General features: G+C 41.1%; 1 protein-coding gene across 1 annotated transcript; it reads right to left on the bottom strand.

The window, feature by feature from the left end:
• Positions 1-1,429: 1,429 nt before the first annotated feature.
• LOC121875583 (valine--tRNA ligase-like) lies at positions 1,430-17,723 on the bottom strand. Its single transcript, XM_042380171.1, has 2 exons — positions 17,430-17,723; positions 1,430-1,636 (listed from the first exon to the last, which is right to left on the bottom strand). Exons 1-2 carry the CDS (start codon positions 17,625-17,627, stop codon positions 1,469-1,471), a joined length of 366 nt encoding a protein of 121 aa, XP_042236105.1. The 5' UTR covers positions 17,628-17,723; the 3' UTR covers positions 1,430-1,468.
• Between the last annotated feature and the right edge of the window lie 1,847 nt (positions 17,724-19,570).

Genomic DNA, 19,570 nt, shown 5'->3' with positions numbered 1-19,570 from the left:
CAACTCTACCCAACAACGTCGGCTAGAGAAGGTACAGAAAAGGGCCTCTAAGAATCATGCTCGGCACAGACTACTCCGGCTACAACAAAGCTCTCTCCACCCTGGAAATGCCATCCCTCAGTGACCACCACCAAGCACTAGCAAGGTTTGGCAGTGGACGACTGCACCATCCTCGTCATTGCCACCTCCTGCCACCGGCAGTTCCCCGCCCACCTCGCGCAGTCAGCCACTACAACAAAATTCAGCCCATAAGAGCCCGCACCGATAGGTAGATATAAGAATACAGTGACCCCTCCGTTAACGAACTCAATCCGTTCCAGAAGGTCGTTCGTTAACCGAAAAGTTCGTTAACCAAACCATTGTTTCAATGGGTTTTTGGGTAATTGGTTCCAGCTCACCGAAAATTTCCTAAATTCAACAAAAATGGTAGAAAAGTTCACTTACTTTGAGGTGTGTATGTAGAAGGCTCCTGGATGATGATGATGATGGGATTTAGAATGGGGGTGGAGGAGAAGGAAGACGAGAAGGCATTGGGGTGGAAGAGAAGTCACCCCATGGCGCCATTTCACCCATAAAATTTTAGCTCTCTTGGTGTAATTCAAGATTATTTTCTTTAAATCAACACTGGACTGCATTATATATTGTCAATAAGTAAAATATATTTCAAAATGACCAATAATTTGCTTGGAAACACAGAAAAAAAGCGTTTAGTTGAAGAGAGTCTCAAGCAAGATGTTACCTCCAGTGAAAACAGAGAGAGACTAACTCCTGTTTGCTGTGTTAAGAGGCTGGATGCCGCGCATTAAACTAGTCACTTTACCTTCAATTATGTTCAATAATTGTTAAAATGACTAAAAATTGAATATTAAACTTTTAAAATTATTGAATAGTATAAACTTCTTGATATTTACTAAAATAGTAAGGAATTTAAGCCCTAGAACCGATTAATGTATTGGCGGACTGATACTAAAGCTGGTTGCCCGGTCAGTGCAAGCGAAAACATGTTGAGGTCGGTTCGTAAGAACTTCGTTAACCGAATTGAAGATCCTTATGGAAGGCAGTTCGTTAATCGAAATTATGTTAACCGAGGTGTTCGTTAAACGAAGGGTCACTGTAGTACCATCCCATCTATTGTTAAAATAATAAACAACTCCAGATTTATGTACTGTACAGCCCTGTAAATGTATTCAACGCATATCATTATGTCTAAATCAAATGTAAGTTTGTATATTTTCAGCCACCAGCTGCAACTCTATGAATAAACCGTTTAATATTATCATTTTTAATTTTGGAGCTCGTTCTAATTAGACCTGCCTCCAGGAGGTAACCCCTGATTATCATCTCCCTTGACAGGGAGGGATGGGCAATTGTAAAACCAGCTCTCCGCTGTCACATGGGACCAAGGTATGATATATAACCCTATAACTGGCTGGCACAGTAATAAGAGAACTTGGTGAAGGGTAACAAGTTAGAAAATCATACTTACTCCATATTCTGGTTTGAAGAATCCCTGCTTTTTCCACCAGGCATACCAGGCAGCCTCCACATACTTAGGACTGTACTGGGCTGGTAGGTCCACTTCTATATCTTTTTTATCTCCCAAAGGTGTTTGTACCTCATACGTGATCACCTTTTTCTGTAAAATATAAATAAATAAAATACACATATCTATCACAGGATATACTGTACATGTTTGGCACACAAAATAATTGTTTTTTTCCAATTACGTATACAAGTGTCAGAAATAAGAACCAATGAATAGATTACTGGTCGGCATATGAACTTCGAATGTTTCGTTGTGTAGACACCGAAGCAGTTAAAATTTAGATATTATATATTATACTTGAAATGTATCATTGGTTTTAATGTGTTAGGTAAAACAAAGTGATGTTTATTATATTATCCTGAATACTAATGAACGAGTGAGCATTCAATGATTGTTTGCGGATTCGCAATGTGAACGTCTTTAGTTTTTTACATCATTTCCGCCCGCCTCTGCTCACTTGCTTTTGCCTCTCAAAGCCGGGTGGTTTTTAGTATTGGGCTGGCAGTCGTAAGATCAGTATCTCCTCTCCTCTTGTATATTTCTAGTGGTATAACATGCAAACCTTGCTCGACTTTTAAAAACACCAAGCATTATATAGTGATATATATATTTAATCAGGTTTAGTTTGTATTTGTTTATTTTTGTACATAACTGATATAGTTAGTTTGTTTGTTAATATATGTAATTAAATGTACTTCATGATTTTTAATATACCCTATAGTAGCGAGATGATTATTTTGGTGGGATATATTCCTTGGACCTTCGATACAAAGAGAAGTTGAATTTCAATTGCATTTTTACAACCTAAGAGGCCAAGGTCGTAACATAATGACCTATATATAAAGTGGTATCCTTGTTAGCCGGAACAATTGGTGCAGAGCACTTTCGGGGATGAGAGATTTTCAGGTAACCAGACGACTTTCTCAATCTTGGAAAAATTCCTTATCCCTGTAATCTTTTCCAGTTACGTACTGGGAAATGTTTCCCAGTATCTAAATATGCATCTTGCACAGGTAGACACTAGCCCACATCCTCAGAACGTTTCTGGGTGCTAGGGAATGTTTTCCAAGAGTCTAAATTACCAGAGTCCGTAAAAGCAGTACAGTTGTACCCCACTTAACGCGGTCAATAGAACCCAGAGGGTCCCGTGTTAAGTGAAATCCGCGTTAAGTGAACAACAGAACATATGGGATTAATTCCAATAGAAACCGGCCCGACCCCCAAACTCCACTTTTTGAAGGCACATACCTATGTTGTAGTAAAAATAACATCTTAATTTTATGATGGTACATGCACACAATTAATACTTAAGAGAAATAGAGAAATACAGTCGCCAAGTTAATGTCCATTCAAATGATGGACTCAACTCCCTCCCCCTCTCACACTACACTGCCGGCTCTTCCCTCTCTGAGAAATTTTTGGGGGAAAACCACTAAATTTTAATAAATAATACCTCAAACTAAAGTTAGGATAATACAATTGACATTGCTGGATTCCTTGTAAGACCAGGAATATTTTGAATATAAATGTCATATATTTTGCACAAAAGATAACATAGTTACCTAGAGAAAAATTTTTATCTAAAATTTGTATGTTTAATGCAAAATATATGATGTTTATATTCAAAATGATCACCAAATTATAAGAATTCCAGCAATGTAAATTATATTCTGACCGGGTAATTTGTATGAATTTTATGAGCTAAAACAAATATCTTCAGTTAATAAAAAAAAAATAATCTTCAGGACACTATCTGTCAATCAAAGTACCCCACCTTGCCTCCCCCCCTCTTCCAACCGCGCGGTCAGTCCCAACCCTCCCCCCCACCAATCCTCTCTTCAAGAGTTTTTAACATTTAGTATTAAATAATACCTCAGATTAAAGTTAGGATAATATAATTGACATTGCTGGATTCCTTGTAAGACCAGGAATATTTTGAATATAAATGTCATATATTTTGCACAAAAGATAACATAGTTACTCTGAGAAAAAATTTTATCTAAAATTTGTATGTCTAATGCAAAATATATGATGTTTATATTCAAAATGATCATCAAATTATAAGAATTCCAGCAATGTAAATTATATTCAGACCGGGTAATTTGTATGAATTTTATGAGCTAAAACAAATATCTTCAGTTAATAAAAAAAAAATATTCTTTACGGGGTAACAGATGGTCGGTCGGTCCTTCCCTCCCCCCCACCCCCCACCAACCGTCCCAAGGAGATGTGTGGGAAAACAGAATACTTAACTTTTTTGTAATAAATAATACCTCAAACTAAAGTTAGGATAATATAATTGACATTGCTGGATTCCTTGTAAGACCAGGAATATTTTGAATATAAATGTCATATATTTTGCACAAAAGATAACATAGTTACTCTGAGAAAAAATTTTATCTAAAATTTGTATGTCTAATGCAAAATATATGATGTTTATATTCAAAATGATCACCAAATTATAAGAATTCCAGCAATGTAAATTATATTCTGACCGGGTAATTTGTATGAATTTTATGAGCTAAAACAGGCAGTCAGGCAGGGTGGCTGGTGGGGCAAATCTAAAAATAGCGTCTCGAGCCGGACACTCACCGCGTATATGTGGAAAAAATCCGTGTTAAGTGAAAGTTCAGCTCTGGCGAGGCACCGCGTATATAATAAAACGCGTTAAGTGAAACCGCGTTAGGCGGGGTAATACTGTACTAATTAAGTTAGAAACTCCATTTCTTTACTAGAATAATCCAGAATATTTTATCTAAAAGTTTGGTGAAATAAATATAAGGAGGTGTACTTAAAAACTAAAAATCTATATGATACGGGCATGAATGATGATGTGAGTTGTAGCGAAGACTGGTATTTTCCACTCCCATGGGATCTCGTGTAAATAAGCTGACCTGTCGCAATGTCAGGTGGAGGTAGGGTGGGGGATTAGTGGTCTCATATTACTGACCTTTTGATGCAATGACAGGTCAACCATTGTTGGGTGGGGGATTAGTGGGCCTCATAACCTGAAGATGTCTTGTACGAAAGCTTAAGTATTTTTGAGAGAGATTGTGGTAAGTGTCATTGTATCCATTTAACATTACATTACATAACATTTTAAAATTTGGAGTGAGAAAGCAGAAAGATGTGGGTGATTAGAGAGATGGAGTGGTAACATGCACCAGTGTTGCCAAATGTTCCTCAACAGGTCACATTATTATAAATGCAGTAAACCCTCGATAACTCGGCATATAAGGGGCTCTAGCCTTGCCGAGTTATCCCAAATTCCGACTTATCGAGGCACTTCCCCCTCCTACAAAAATACAATAAAAAATTATCAACCCATATATGTAGACATGTTATTACTAAATGTAAAAAAGTAACACTAACCAGCACTGCAGGCAAAGACTGAAGCATCATAGTAGGTGACACAGAGGCATGGTAGGTGACACAGAGGCATGGTAGATGACACAAAGGCATGGTACGTGACACAAAGGCATGGTACGTGACACAGAGGCATGGTACGTGACACAGAGGCATGGTAGGTGACACAGTTGCATGGTATGTGACACAGAGGTATGGTAGGTGACACAGGCATGGTAGGTGACACAGAGGCATGGTAGGTGACACAGAGGCATGGTAGGTGACACAGAGGCATGGTAGGTGACACAGAGGTATGGTAGGTGACACAAAGGCATAGTGGGTGACACAGAGGCATGGTAGGTGACACAGATGCATGGTATGTGACACAGAGGTATGGTAGGTGACACAAAGGCATGGTAGGTGATGCAGGTGGCCAGATATGCTGAGATTCCAGATAACTTTATATACAGTCTCTCCTCGACTTACGACGGGGTTCCTTCCCGACTACCAGGTCGTAAGTTGAAAAGGCGAAAATAATACATAGAAATTCTAAAATGGGTGAGTCTTTTTTCTTCTCAGCACAACGAGAACTCTCACTTTTACGCTTACCAGCCATTTTAAAGGGAATTATAAACGAAAAATTTTTCAGTACACAGCGCAATCACTAACGTCGGGACTCGAAAATACGTAATGTGAAAAATATGTCCGGGTTGTCGTAAGTCGAGGAGAGGCTGTATATCGGCATTTTCTGAATTAACTAATACATTCCGAGACTATATCCGTGCCGAGTTATATGAAATTACGAGTTAGTAAATGCCGAGTTATTGAGTGTTTATTGTACATGGTTCCTCCTGTTCAAGAAAAATCTAATTTTTGTTTTATGGCCCAAACACCCCCAAAATGACCGAAGAAAACAAGAAATAAGTAAAAGTGGCAACTCGCCTTATTTAAAAGTGCTGTGGGGCATTTAAATCCACGACTGATGCAATATTGCCAAGCCTACTTGTTCCCGGTGCTGTCACAGTACAGTACTTCTGGTCGGTCTTGCACCCACATATACTGTATACAGTAGAATGCCGATTTAAAACGATTCAATTGAAGATTATTGATTTAAAGCGACACCCACAATTAAGGACAATGTTTTAATTTAAAGAGAATCTTTCCTATTTTATGCGAGTCAATCTGGTGCATCATATTTTAAAATTTGCGCCTAATGTTTCTCTGGGCACACTACACTATCCTAAGGGCATGTACTCAAAATAATGTACTAAATGATTACTAAAATTTTTGTGTAGTGCAAACTATACAGTAGCAAGATTATATTCAAATTAATCACTATCTTAGAAAAATTCCAGCAATGTAAATTAAAGTCTCCCCGGTAACTTCTAGATATTTTATAAACAAAAAACAAAAACTCGATATAAAGGACATAAGTAAACAAATAAATACTTCACTAGACCTTCGGTGCCAACTGTCAAACATGTCACTGTCACCTCCCTCCCTCTCCCCCATCTTCCCAACCAGGGTTTGGTGGTTATAGGCTTTAAGTTTTTATCTTATATAATATCACAGACTAAAGTTAGGAGAATATAATTTGCATTGCCGGAATCCCTGCAAGACAGTGAATAATTTGAATATAAACGTCATATATTTTGCACAAGAGATACAAATTTTAGCCATTTAATAAAATTAGTTAGAACTCAAATTTGCATGTCTAATGTGAACTATAACATCCTGGAGGTGATCAGAGATCCTGAAATGACTGCCGACGAGATGTTGGAAGATGATCACGTCAGTGAAGAGGCAGGTGGTGCGTCAACCCCAGAAGAACACAAGTTAACGCATAGTAACGTTAAGGATGCCATCGAGTGTGCAGAGAAACTGAAGCTCTTCCTTTCCAACGACCATGACGATGACCGCTATGAAGTCTTCCATACCCGGCAGGTGCAGGCTATGGAGCCGTACATCAAGGTGTATCAAGACAACATCAACACTAGCCGTCAAAAATGCATTACTGAGTTCTTCGCCCGCAACCCGCCACAGCCAGCCCGAGCCAGTGATAGTGACAGTGAAGGTAACTTTGAGGGATTTGTCAGGGAGGACCTGACAACTATGGTGGATAGTGATGGTGATTCACCTGAGGGCCAGTAATCTGCCCTCTGCCTCGGAACCAGCCTCCTTCCCTGTATGCCGACCCATCTCTTTTACTAACGTAAGTGTTAAACCTAACCTATATTTTTCCTAACCTAACCTGTATTTTTCCTTACCTAACCTCTTCTATATTATGTGAGTGTGTGCATACCATCATAAAGTTAAGATAATATTTTTACTACAACATAGTTTTGTGTCGTCAAAAAGTGGAGTTTGGGGGTCGGGCCAGTCTCTATTGGAATTAATCCCATTTGTTCTGTTGTTCACTTTACGCCGTTTTCACTTTCCGAGGTACCCCGTGGGTTCAATTGACCGCGTAAATCGGGGTACTACTGTATATCCATTCAAATTGTAAATCATTGTATGGAAGCTTGATTAATAATTCTAAGTGCAATTATCTGCCCATATCTGTGATCCTATCTTATTATTACTAAAGGTAATGACTGATTGGCTATGACAAAGTATAACCAATAACTTAGATGGATGTTGGAAATTAATGGAACTCATTAAATCATCATTTATCAAGTATAAATCATGGAATGTCGGGTGGAGTGAATTTCTACATAGATACAGTGGGGTATGCTATAACGAACGGATCCTACTATGAATATTCCTATAACGAACGGTTTTACCTATAAAATTGAGAATGCTATAACGAACGCAACTCCTACAACGAACAAGGATGAATACGGGACTATTTCGCCTGGCGCATGAATATTGTTGTACCGCGACCCACAACAAGAGCGTCAGGCGCCATCTTTGTCTCATTGTGTAGCCAGTGCACCACTGTTATTGTTGAAATTTCGTCTTTTGATGTGGAAATTCGAGTTATTTGTATAACTATTTTGTTATACAAGTATACAATTGTAACAATGAATTGTCCAAAGCGAGTGAGAAAGCTAATAACCCTTGAAACTAAGAAAGAAATTATAAAGAAACGTGAGAATGGAAGAAGCATTGCGAAACTTAGTGATGAGTATGGGATGGCTAAATCGACTATATGTACGATTTTGAAGAATAAAGAGGAGTTAAAAACTGTACAAGTGGCTAAGGGAATCTTTAGACTTAGCAAAGCAAGGTGTAATGTGATTGAAGAGATGGAAAATTTACTCTTAGTGTGGATAAAGGAGAAAGAAATGGCAGGTGGTACCATTAGTGAAGCTATAATTTGTGAGAAGGCGAAACAATTGTTTGAGGACCTTAAAGCCAAGACTCCCAGTGGAAGTGATAGTGATGTGCCAGTGTTTATGGGTGCCTGCATGCTGAATAACACTAAGGTAAGATAAAGTACCGTATGTTTTACATTTTCCACAGAATTTTTTCAGTGTTAAGTGGTTGTATTTGGGGGCCTGGAACGGATTAATCCTATAAAGAGCGAATGCTATAACGAACGAGGTTCTGGAACCAATTACATTCGTTATAGCATACCCCACTGTACATCATAATCTCCTCTATGTAACCAGTGTGAAGGTATCAAACTCTACGCTAAGAAATATAAGAAACACAATACAGTCAACCTTCACTTTACGCGGTCCCACATTCCGCGTTTCCACGTTTATGTGGTACCCAGCCGGAACCCAGGATGCTCACATTCCGCGGTGCATGTACCCCTTTACGCGGAGTGCGTCCAGCTCGACGCTATTTTTAGATTTGCCCCTCCCGCCTCCTCCCTCTGCCTGGGCAAGCCGCGCGGTAAGGTTGCGCAGTGCATGTCTCTGTTGCGTTATCAGTGACGTCATATGACGTATTGTACTGTGATTGGCCATGCATCCCTACCTCCCTCCGCTGCTAGCTGTAATTGGTTTAAAGTAATATGATGTGTCCACCCGGGGGAGGGGGGGAGGGAGGGAGGAAAGACGACACTTGACCTAGTCGCGGCAGTTTCATCCCTCCAGGCCACACCGTGTAATCGTGCATCCATTGTTCTGCAAAATGGCTTCCGCCGGACCACCGCCCCCAGAGAGAAACCTTTCCTTGCCTGGACCCAGCCGCCCTAAGCCCAAGAAGACACGACGTTCCTTAAGCTACGAGGTGAAGTACAAGATCATCCAAGAGTTAGAGAAAGGAACAAGACAGGTTGATTTGGCGCGCCAGCATGGTGTGAACGAATCTACGATCCGGACGATAAAGAAGGATGCAGCCAAGATAAAGGAGCACATGAAGATCACAAAGTCTACAGGTGGTTCTATGATCAAGTATTTCCACAACCAGGTGCTTCTCAAGACGGAAAAATTACTTGTGAGCTACTTGGTGCGTCAGGCGCGATGGAACATGGCGGTCGACAGGCACTCTGTTAAGGAGTACGCACGTGAACTGTATGCTGCAGTGTCACGAAAGATGGGAATTACAGAGCCCAAACCCTTTAATGCTTCCTCTGGATGGTTACAGAGGTTTAAGATGTGGAACAAGATCACCAATATCAACATTGGTGGTGAAGAAGCTAGTGCTGACCGTGCTGCGGCTAGGGAATTTCCTCCGTTTTTACGCGAGATTATGGAGGAAGGACAGTACACCGACGACCAGGTGTTTAACATGGACGAATCTGGTCTTTTTTGGAAAAAGCTACCTTCCAAGACCTTCGTTGTGAAGAATGCCAGCAAGATTCGGGGCCGGAAGTTGCAGAAAGAGCGCATCACCGTCCTTTTCACCACCAATGCCTCCGGTACCTGTAAGCTCAAGTTATCGGTGATCCACACAGCCCGCAAGCCACACGCCTACAAGAGCATGGACATGACCAAGCTAAATGTCCACTGGCTGACCGCACGTAAGGCGTGGATGTTCTCTACACTGTCCCTCTCCTGGTTTGATGATTGTTTCGTTCCCGATGTAAAGAAATTCTGTGAGCAACAAAATGTGCCATTCAAGATTTTGTTGCTGCTGGACAACGCACCAGGACACTCGCCCCTACTGTTAGATCGTCACCCCAACGTAAAAGTGGTCTTCCTTCCTCCGAACACTACGTCTATATTACAGCCCATGGACCAAGAGTTAATCTGTAATGTAAAAGCTGCATTCTCAACAAAAAAATTCAAGCTCCTGAACGACTACACCAACACCAGGGAAGAGTTGCGTAACCTGAGTGACACCACCACCGATAGCAAGAGCGAAGACGACGAGGATCAACAGTTGGCAGAGCAAAAAATACTTTTCAAACAATTCTGGAGAATATTCAACATCAAGAAAGCTGTGGACTTCTTGGTGGAGGCATGGGATCAGCTGTCTGTAGCAACTGTTCGTCACGCATGGAGACATGTGTTGCAAGGCATTCCGGCCGTTAGGCAGAGTCAATCTGTGACTGGTGAGGTTCAGACTGTTGCAATAGCAGTGGACCTTGCCAGAGAAGCTGCGCTGAGTGTTACAGCTGCAGGCTTCTCCGAGACCACCAACGACGACATCCTGGAGGTGATAAGGGATCCTGATGTGACTACCGACGAGATGGTAGATGATGATGACGTCAGTGAAGAGGCAGGTGGTGCGTCATCCCAAGAAGAACACCGCTTATCCCAGAGTAATGTTAGGGGTGCCATCGAGTGTGTTGAGAAAATCAAGCTCCTCCTTTCCGACGACCCTGACGCAAACAGGTATGAAATCTTCACTACCCAGCTGTTGCAGACTATGGAGCCCTACTTCAAGGTTTATCACGACAACATAAACAGCAGCCGTCAGCAAAGCATAACAGAGTTTTTCGCCCGCAACCCACCACAGCCAGCCCAAGCCAGTGATAGTGACAGAGGTAGAGACAGTGATGATGACTTTGAGGGATTTGTCAGGGAGGCCATAACAAGTGTGGGTGACAGTGATGGTGACTCACCTGAGGGCCAGTAGCCTGCCCTCTGCCTCGGAACCAGCCTCCATCCCTGTATGCCGACCCATCTCTTCTACTAACGTAAGTGTTCAACCTAACTTTTAGTTTTCCTAACCTAACCTATAATTTTCCTAACTTAACCTTTATTTTTCCGAACCTAACCTCTTCTATATTAATTGTGTGCATACCATCATAAAGTTAAGATAAAATTTTTACTACAACATAGTTGTGTGTCGTCAAAAAGTGAAGTTTGGGGGTCGGCCCAATCTCTATTTCAATTAATCCCATATGTTATGTTGTTCACTTTGCGAGTTTCTCACTTTCCGCGGTACCCTGTGGGTTATATTAACCGCGTAAAGTGAGGGTTGACTGTATATTATAATCTTTATATAATATAATCAACACCTTAGACCAAATTACATAAAACTATGACAATACATTAGAAAGAAACATTTTGGAATAAACGTAACTTAACTAACCTAACCTACCTTATACTGCAGCGTTGAGGTGCCGATACAAGTGAGCAGCAGTAAGGAGGCATTTTAATTAAGAATAATTGAATTGAATTCTACTTTCTTAATTTTCTCAAAAACAGTGACAATCCCAGAAGGTTGAAGGTTAGTTATGAGCTTAACAGTAAGTAAAAGTGAATAAAAAGGCTACTCGTGACCATCAGCAGTTCGGTAATTATGGGGGGATGTTTTTAGACAGCTTTGTATGCCGATTATTTTTACTTCTATTCATTTTATTGTACAATTGCTTAGTTTTCTAGAAAAGGCGAATTAAGATAGCATTCTTACAGTTACATCATCAGCTATGATGTGGCAGATGTAAACTAATAATTATGAGGGACATGGCCATCAGTGGTTCAGTAATTATGAGGGTGTATTTAGACAGTTTTATACGTGGATTACTTTCAATTCTAATACTGTAATTTTCTTGTGTAAGTTATTAGTTTTCTAGATATAGGCAAGTTGAGACATAGGTTAGGTTAACTTAGGTTGTCACTTGATTTCAGCAATTTTTATAATTTTTTCACAACATAATACAGTATCCTCTAATAAATTTAAATGAAAAACAGTGTATAGTCACAATCCACATAAATACCTAAAAAAAATACCTAGGCTAATATTGACAACCAACCTGCCGACGTGTTATTTGTTTTGATGTTTATCTTCCTACTACAGTATATTTTTCATCAGAGAGTTCTGTTATGACAAATCATTTTGGGGGGAACTGCTTCATTTGGTAGATAATTAGGCAACTATGCGCACACTAATATGTCTGGCATACACTAATTTGTCTTTCTCGGTGGTAATGCAGCCGAAAAGGAGCATCCCTGCCAATCATAGTGATAACTCCAATCAACGCCAGTGTATGGGTGTGAGCCACACGGTTCAAGCAGCTGCTCCGATGTCCACAAAAACATAAAATCACACCATATCATAGTTAGTTCTGTTTCATATACCGTACTAGGGGGTCCAGGGGCTGAGCCCCACAGCTGCACCTCCTGGCTGTCTGTCAACGGCTGTGATGAAAGCTAAGATAAACGGAGTTCCTGTCACCCCACTCGTTGATACTGGTAGCTCTGAAAACTTTGTCAGTTCTAGTATTGTACACATGCAAGGATGGAAATTCTTCCCTTGTGTGAGAAAGGTGTCTATGACAAATAGTTCTCTAACCTCGAGGGTTCTGGGATATTGCATTACTAATCTGGAACTCAATAACACTAAGTACCATACAGTGATGTTAGACTGTCTGTGATGCCGGACCTCTGTAGTGATACTATTCTTGGACATGACTTCCTACAGCAGCACTCAGCGGTTCAAATTCCGTTTGGAGGCTCCAAGCCAGCCCCAAGGGTGTGTGAGCTTGCCGTTGTTAAAGTCCCATTTCCATCATTGTTTGACTACCTGACACCTGACTGCAAGCCAATTGCAGTGAAATTGAGGCATTATTCACATGACAACAAGAAGTTTATTGATTCTGAAGTGTCTAGAATGCCGAAGGAGAGCATCATCGAGCCAAGTCAGTCTTTGTGGTGTGCTCGGGCAATGGTGGTCTTGTCCGAAGGCCACAAACAGAGAATGGTGATAGATTATTCACAGACAATTAATCGTTTCACCTTGTTAGATGCGTATCCACTACTACGGATCGATGACATGGTAAGGGAGATCGCTAGATATCAAGTGTTTAGTACGCTAGATCTACGCAGTGTATATCATCAAGAGGCTATCAAACAGGATGATAGACCATACACTGCGTTCGAGGCTCGTGGACGTCTTTACCAATTCTGTAGAATACCTTTTGGTGTTACTAATGGCGTTGCCAATTTCCAACGCATAATTGATGAGATTGTGACAAAGAAGCTATATGGCACTTTCGCATACATAGACAACGTGACAGCGTGTGGTCACAATAAGGCAGAACATGATGCCAACCTTAAACATTTTTTAGATGTGGTCAAAAGGTATAACCTAATGCTGAATGATGACAAATGCAACTACTCTCTGACGTCTGTTGACTTGCTTGGTTACACAATTAGTCATGACACAATCAAGCCTGACCAGGAACGCTTGAGTCCCCTTCTTGACCTTCCTGTACCACACGACACACACTAACTTCGACATGCTATGGGAATGTTTGCACATTATCCCCAATGGATTACTGGATTTTCCGAGAAAATTCACCCTTTGGCACAAGCAAAAGGTTTCCCACTGTCACGTTTGAAAATTAAAGCTTTTGAAGGCCTTAAGCATGACATCGCTGGCTCAGCAGTGACTGCTATAGATCCAACAATAACATCCGTTGTGGAAACTGAGGCTTCAGAGTACGCTAAAGCTGCTTCATTGAGTCAGTCTGGTCGACCTGTGGGTTTCTTCTCAAGGACACTCACAGCTTCAGAGCAGAAGCGCTCTTCTATCGAAAAGGAGGCCTACACCATAGTGGATGCATTGAGCAAATAGAGACACTACTTAATTGGGCAGCATTTTCGGTTGATTATGGATCAGAGGTCAGTCGCCTTCATGCTCAACCCCAAAAGTTCGAGCAAAGTAAAGAATGAGAAGATCACTAGATGGCGAATTGACCTATCATGCCTCAGTTATGACATTGTCTATTGTCCTGGCAAAGAAAAAGCCGCCGGGGATGCATTCTCACGCATGTGCAATTCGGTACAGTATCTGCTAGATGATCTGCAGACTTCACAATAATTTATGGCATCCAGGCGTTACAAGGATGATGCACTTTGTACGGAGCAGAAATCTACCATATTCTATCAGTGACATAAAGGCGATGACTGCCACTTGCCCTACATGTCTGGAACCAAAGCCACGATTCTTCAGATCAGACTCTGGTACTCTCATAAAAGCTACTCAGCCTTTTGAAAGGCTGAATGTGGATTTCAAGGGACCTCTTCCTTCTAAAACAAGAAATTTACTTACTATAATTGATGAATATTCGAGGTTCCCAGTCACCTTCCCATGCTTTGATTTGTCAACAAACACTGTGATAAAATGTCTCTGCTCATTATTCTCCATCTTTGGCATGCCAGCCTACTATATTCACTCCGATCGTGGAGCGTCGTTCATGTCAGGCGAACTGAAGCAGTTTTTGCATCAGCGTGGAGTTGCCACTTTTTTGACGACCGCCTACAACCCCCAGGGTAATGGTCAATTGGAGCGCTATAATGGCATCATCTGGAGAACGGTGACACTTGCGCTGAAATCCAGAAATCTACCTACTACTCATTGGGAAGATGTCCGCATGGATGCTCTCCACTGTATTCGATCGCTGCTGTCACCTGCCACTAATACCACTCCGCACAAACGGATGTTTGGCTACCAACGGAGATCGGCCAGTGGGAGGGCAATACCTGCCTGGTTAACGACTCAAAAGACTGTGTGTCTCAAGCGCCAAGTACGTTACAGTAAATATTATCCATTTGTGGAAGAGGTGGAATCACTTGATGTTAATCCGCAATATACGAGCATCAGATTTCCAGATGGAGGGGAAACCACAGTGGCTCTGCGCCATCTCGCACCCAAAGGTATTGAATCAGGGAGAGAGACACTTGAAGACAAGGCCAACAGTGAACGTGTTCCAATACAAAGTTTAGATGAATGTCCTCAATGAACACCCGGTAGCTGAGAGGGACGAGCAGCTGGAAATGGTGGACTACGAGGGAAATCGGCAGCCAGAGGCATCGCCAACTCAGCCCCCTCCCCATCGCTCGTTGCGTTCCAAATATATGCCGTCCTATCTGGACGATTATACACTGTAATTGCATGCCGATGGGTTGTTTTAAAGGCAGGGGTGAATGATGTGTTATGTTTAGTTGGTTACATGCTCTAGATTACAGATGCTCCTCTACTTACGAACGAGTTATGTTCCTGAGGCTTGTTTGTAAGTCTAATTGTTTGTAAGTCCAACTTTACTCTAGTAGATACCAAACATATTGTGAAAAATGAAAAGATTATGGATATTTACTACAGATATACCCTTTAATACAGCCTATCTGGAATTTTCTTCAAAATAATCCTGTCTCATCCACATTAAACACCTGTTCTGGCAGGTAACCCCCCCTCAGTGATGATGTTTGTATCTCTGAAAGTTTGTAAGTTGAACGTTGTTAAGTAGAGGAGTACCTGTATATTGTTTGAAGTTCTCTTATATTTCTTATGTTAGGTTATTATCATTTGTGCTAAGCTAATTCTGTTACTTGAAGCTAAGTCATTCTTAATTTGTAATTCCTGTTTATTCTGTTTATTACAGATCTATGGATACTGATGTTGAATTAAGTTGAATAAAGATTCCCAGTGCTTACCTTAGTTTTCATAACACAGCAAATTTTAGGATTTTAAGTTTAGAGTAGATTAGGTTGAAATTGTGGTTTTTCCAATGATTTTTTATGTGTTCTGAACAATTTCAAAATAAGTGCGTGACTGAAACGATAATTTTACCAAGTACGTTTCTTTGGTTAGGTTGGAGGGGTCTTCTAACATTGCTTCTGTCGCTTGTTTTCTTATCAACTAAGGTTAGGTTTAATTTAGAAATAACCACTTTTTAACACATCTGCCAAAACTATGAGATTTTCTATAAAAATCAAGGTAAAAGGTGTTCAAAACACATAGAAAACCATCGGAAAAACAAGGGTCAATTTATAGTAGTGCACCTTTCTTTCTTTGGGTATAAGAAATGTGTAAAAAATCATAGAAAATCACCAAAAACTTAACCTAATCAGGGGGGTCCAAGGGGTAGAGCCCCCCCTGATTAGGTTAGATAGAACAGTGCACTAATATAAAAAGACCAAACAAAACCCTAACCAACCTAACTAGGAAGCTCCACAGTCATTCGATGTTCTTGGTGTGTCCCGCCATGCAGAAACATACATAAAAAATGTTACCTGGTTATTATATCGCTTTAACATATTTTGTGACAAATGCAATTGAAGAAAAGAATCTTATAATTGCCAAACTACTGACGATATGATTGCATTTCCGCACACAACATTCCTACCCCTAATCTATTATCATATTCGAATAAGACATCTAATTACCGTCGCAAATGTATAATAATGGAGATAGCGTATTCAAAATTTTCTCTATTTTCTTCCATTAATCTTCCGCCATTACCGCCTACCTCACCTCCCACACTGCATGTCTCCATAAATCATCACGGGCATGCATTCTCGTACGCGTCACAAGGCCATTCAAAAGCATTTTTGGGGGGCAACCAATTAAAATTATTTGTGGTTTAATTCGCTGTATTTTTGGCCCAATCAAATTCAATTTTTATTTTGGGTTTCAATTATATAGAGCTGATTGCGAGTTTAAAAAAAAAAGAAAAGAAACTAAAGCATTTTTTCAATCGCATGGTGTTCTCCCGACCTCAGTAAAGTGTCCTAAGTGCAAGAACGAATGTAAATATCGTCAAGACCAACATAAGTGGCATTGCGGTAACTCCAACGACGAACAAGAACCAGGCCAATAAGGTAAGAAATAAGTGATTCCATCATATGGTGAGAGTCAGTTAGGTTAGTTTAAGTTAGGTTAGGTTCGGTTAGGTCAGGTTTATGTTTTTCTAGTGTTTTTTTTGTATTTTGTAGTTGCTTAACAATAATTTTTGTCGGAAAACTCAACACAAAAAAAGGCCAATTTCTGATGGAAATGAATGTCATAACCGATCTAAAAACACAAATACACTAGAAAAACATATTTTTTACTTTCAAACAGAGTTGTGTGCACTTATGCAAATTTACCCTACTGACTGCAGCTATAAAATTCACGAGATTCGTTTAGTGGCAACAAGTGAAAGGTAAATTTTCATCCATAATAAAATGTTAAATACCTCTCTCATACATAATTTGTGCAGGAGATGCCTTTGAAGAAAAGTGATTTAGAATTGTCAAAACTACTGATTGCAACTATAAAATTCCCGAGATGGTGTAGTGGTAACAAGTGAAATATTACTGGAAGAATTCCGTCAGGTGTTAGCCGTCTGCTCCACTATTATCCTCCACGTTTACCTCATGCATTATTTACATAAAGCATAGATCTTCGTACTTTTGTTAAACATATTTACCTCTTCCACTTTCTTAGTTTTCTTGTCATTCTGCTGACACTCAGGCTTATTCTCGGCAACTTTAGCCTGCTTTTCTGCAAACTTGGCTAATTTCGCTGCTTTCTTGGCCTCTTTCTCTAACTGCTTTGCGGTCTTCGGTTTCTCTTTCCCTACTGTTACCGTAGACATTTCTTGGGTAGGTTGATCTGCCATTTTCATTGAAAATTTGTTCCGTAAATGTGAAGTACCTCCAACTTATAACAGCTCCTGGTACACGAGGGTCGAGACTCGAGAGACTGACTTGACATCATAACAAACATTACCACGTTAATGCGGAGACAACATTTATTCAGTTTTTTTATGAATCAATTAAATCATTTTATATATAAAATTATGTTAAAAAATAACATTTGTTAATTATTTAATGTAATTCTATTCCAAAAAGTTATCTTAAATGCTCACTAACACATGTGCGTTGCTGCTCCTTAATAGTACTCTCGATGCAAATGTATCCATCTTCCAAGTGAAGAGATTATTGCGTCAGACAAATACCCTGCACAGGTTTTGTTTTTGTTTTTTGTTTTTTACGGGGATTAGCCCGCCCGGGCACAGGTCACTTTCTTTTTCTCTTCTTTCTTTTTTTTTATACTCTTCACCACTGATCGGCTCGTTAGCCGCTTGGGCGATCGGTCACGTCTGTTACGCACTGTTGGCAAGTATTGGGCATGTAGTGGATTTCTCCCCTACATACGCTGTTTGTCGCTGCGTAGCCGACCCCACGAATTCCCCAGTGTATGCCTCGTGGTCTAGGTCAACCAGCGCCGCCCACGGAGCGGGGGTCAACTACTAAGCCACGCCAAGCCCCGCTATTTAAGACCTGACCTCGTGGTGATCGCTCTCTTTCTACCTACACCAACCAGCCAGCAACACCTCCTCCTCCTCCGCCTGCCTGGCGGTCCTCGCTCCCGCCGGCGAGCATGGCGACCCACAAGCTGTCCTCCTCTGAGCACCCTCACCAACCAGCTCTCTCTACATCACGCCTGTAACCATGCTGCCTTCCCAGCACCAAGCTACATTGTACATCCAATACAACATGTATACAGAGAGCACATTGTGAGTTTCCTTTCTCCAACCCATCCTGAGTGTGAACCAAACATCCCATATCCCACAGGCATGCACCGGCTCCTGAACCTGCTCCAGTCTTGTCTTGAAAGAGCTCACACTCGGTGCCGTCACAACACTTTCTGGTAGGTTGTTCCAAGAGTTCACAACTCTCAATCCGAAAAAGTTTGCCCTCACTTTAATTTTCAATTTCAATTGTTTATTCCTTGATAGAGGAAGCGGGATCCTAGTGCTGTCACTAGGTATCCCTGTACGATAACACCAGAAGCATCTGGCAAGTGTGACAAGTATATACAGGATAAATAAATATTATAAAGGGGCTTACTGAAGCCTAAGGAAGGGAGGATATTCCTTTAACACATAATCAATGTTTTTTACATAATATCTTGCCAGTATGGGGTGGATCATCGTGTCTCCATCAGGGGGTCGTGGAGTGGTGGTCCAGCAGGCGTCACGGAAGTGTTGTGTGTGGGGACATCTTAGGAAATAGTGGATAAGGGTGCGGCTGTCGGGTCTTCTGCATAATGCACAAGAGCGTTGCTCAGGGGATGCGGGGATACCAGTCTCCCAAGCAAAGTCATACCCACCCAATGATGATACAGGCAGCAATCACGTCCCTTTTCCGCGACCCTTTCCCATAGACATACGAGAGGTCAGGAAGTTTACGGAGGACATCATACCAGGTGGGGGGAAGTCCAGGGAGATGGTTGCTTCCCTAGCTTCTCTTTGTGGCGAATTTGGGTCCTAAGCTGTAAAAGTGTTCGAGGAACAACGTAGTCAGGTGTGACCTTGTTGCAGCCAGTCTTGGCAAGGCCATCTGCTGCCTCATTCCCCAAGATACCGACATGACTGGGTATCCATAGGAATGTCACAGGACAGCCTGCATCCTGAAGTGTGGATGTTAACCCTCGTATTCGGAGGATGAGGTCCTTATATTCCCCTGATCCAAATGAGATCCCGTCGAGAGCAGACCTGGAATCGCAGCAGACAAGCAAGGGGCAGAAAACATCTGCTTCTTCCTCAGCGAGAAGGGCAGCAGG

Source organism: Homarus americanus, unplaced genomic scaffold (assembly GCF_018991925.1).
Source record: "Homarus americanus isolate GMGI-L3 unplaced genomic scaffold, GMGI_Hamer_2.0 scaffold26163, whole genome shotgun sequence".
Taxonomy (NCBI): Eukaryota; Metazoa; Arthropoda; class Malacostraca; order Decapoda; family Nephropidae; genus Homarus; species Homarus americanus.
This window is presented reverse-complemented; position numbering and strand designations above follow the sequence as displayed.

Excerpts from the sequence above, each read along its gene's own strand:
- LOC121875583 (XM_042380171.1), bottom strand. The coding sequence starts at position 17,627 with ATGAAAATGGCAGATCAACCTACCCAAGAAATGTCTACGGTAACAGTA. Across the intron at positions 1,637-17,429 it reads AAACTAAGAAAGTGGAAGAG|AAAAAGGTGATCACGTATGA; the intron begins GTAAATATGTTT and ends TATATTTTACAG.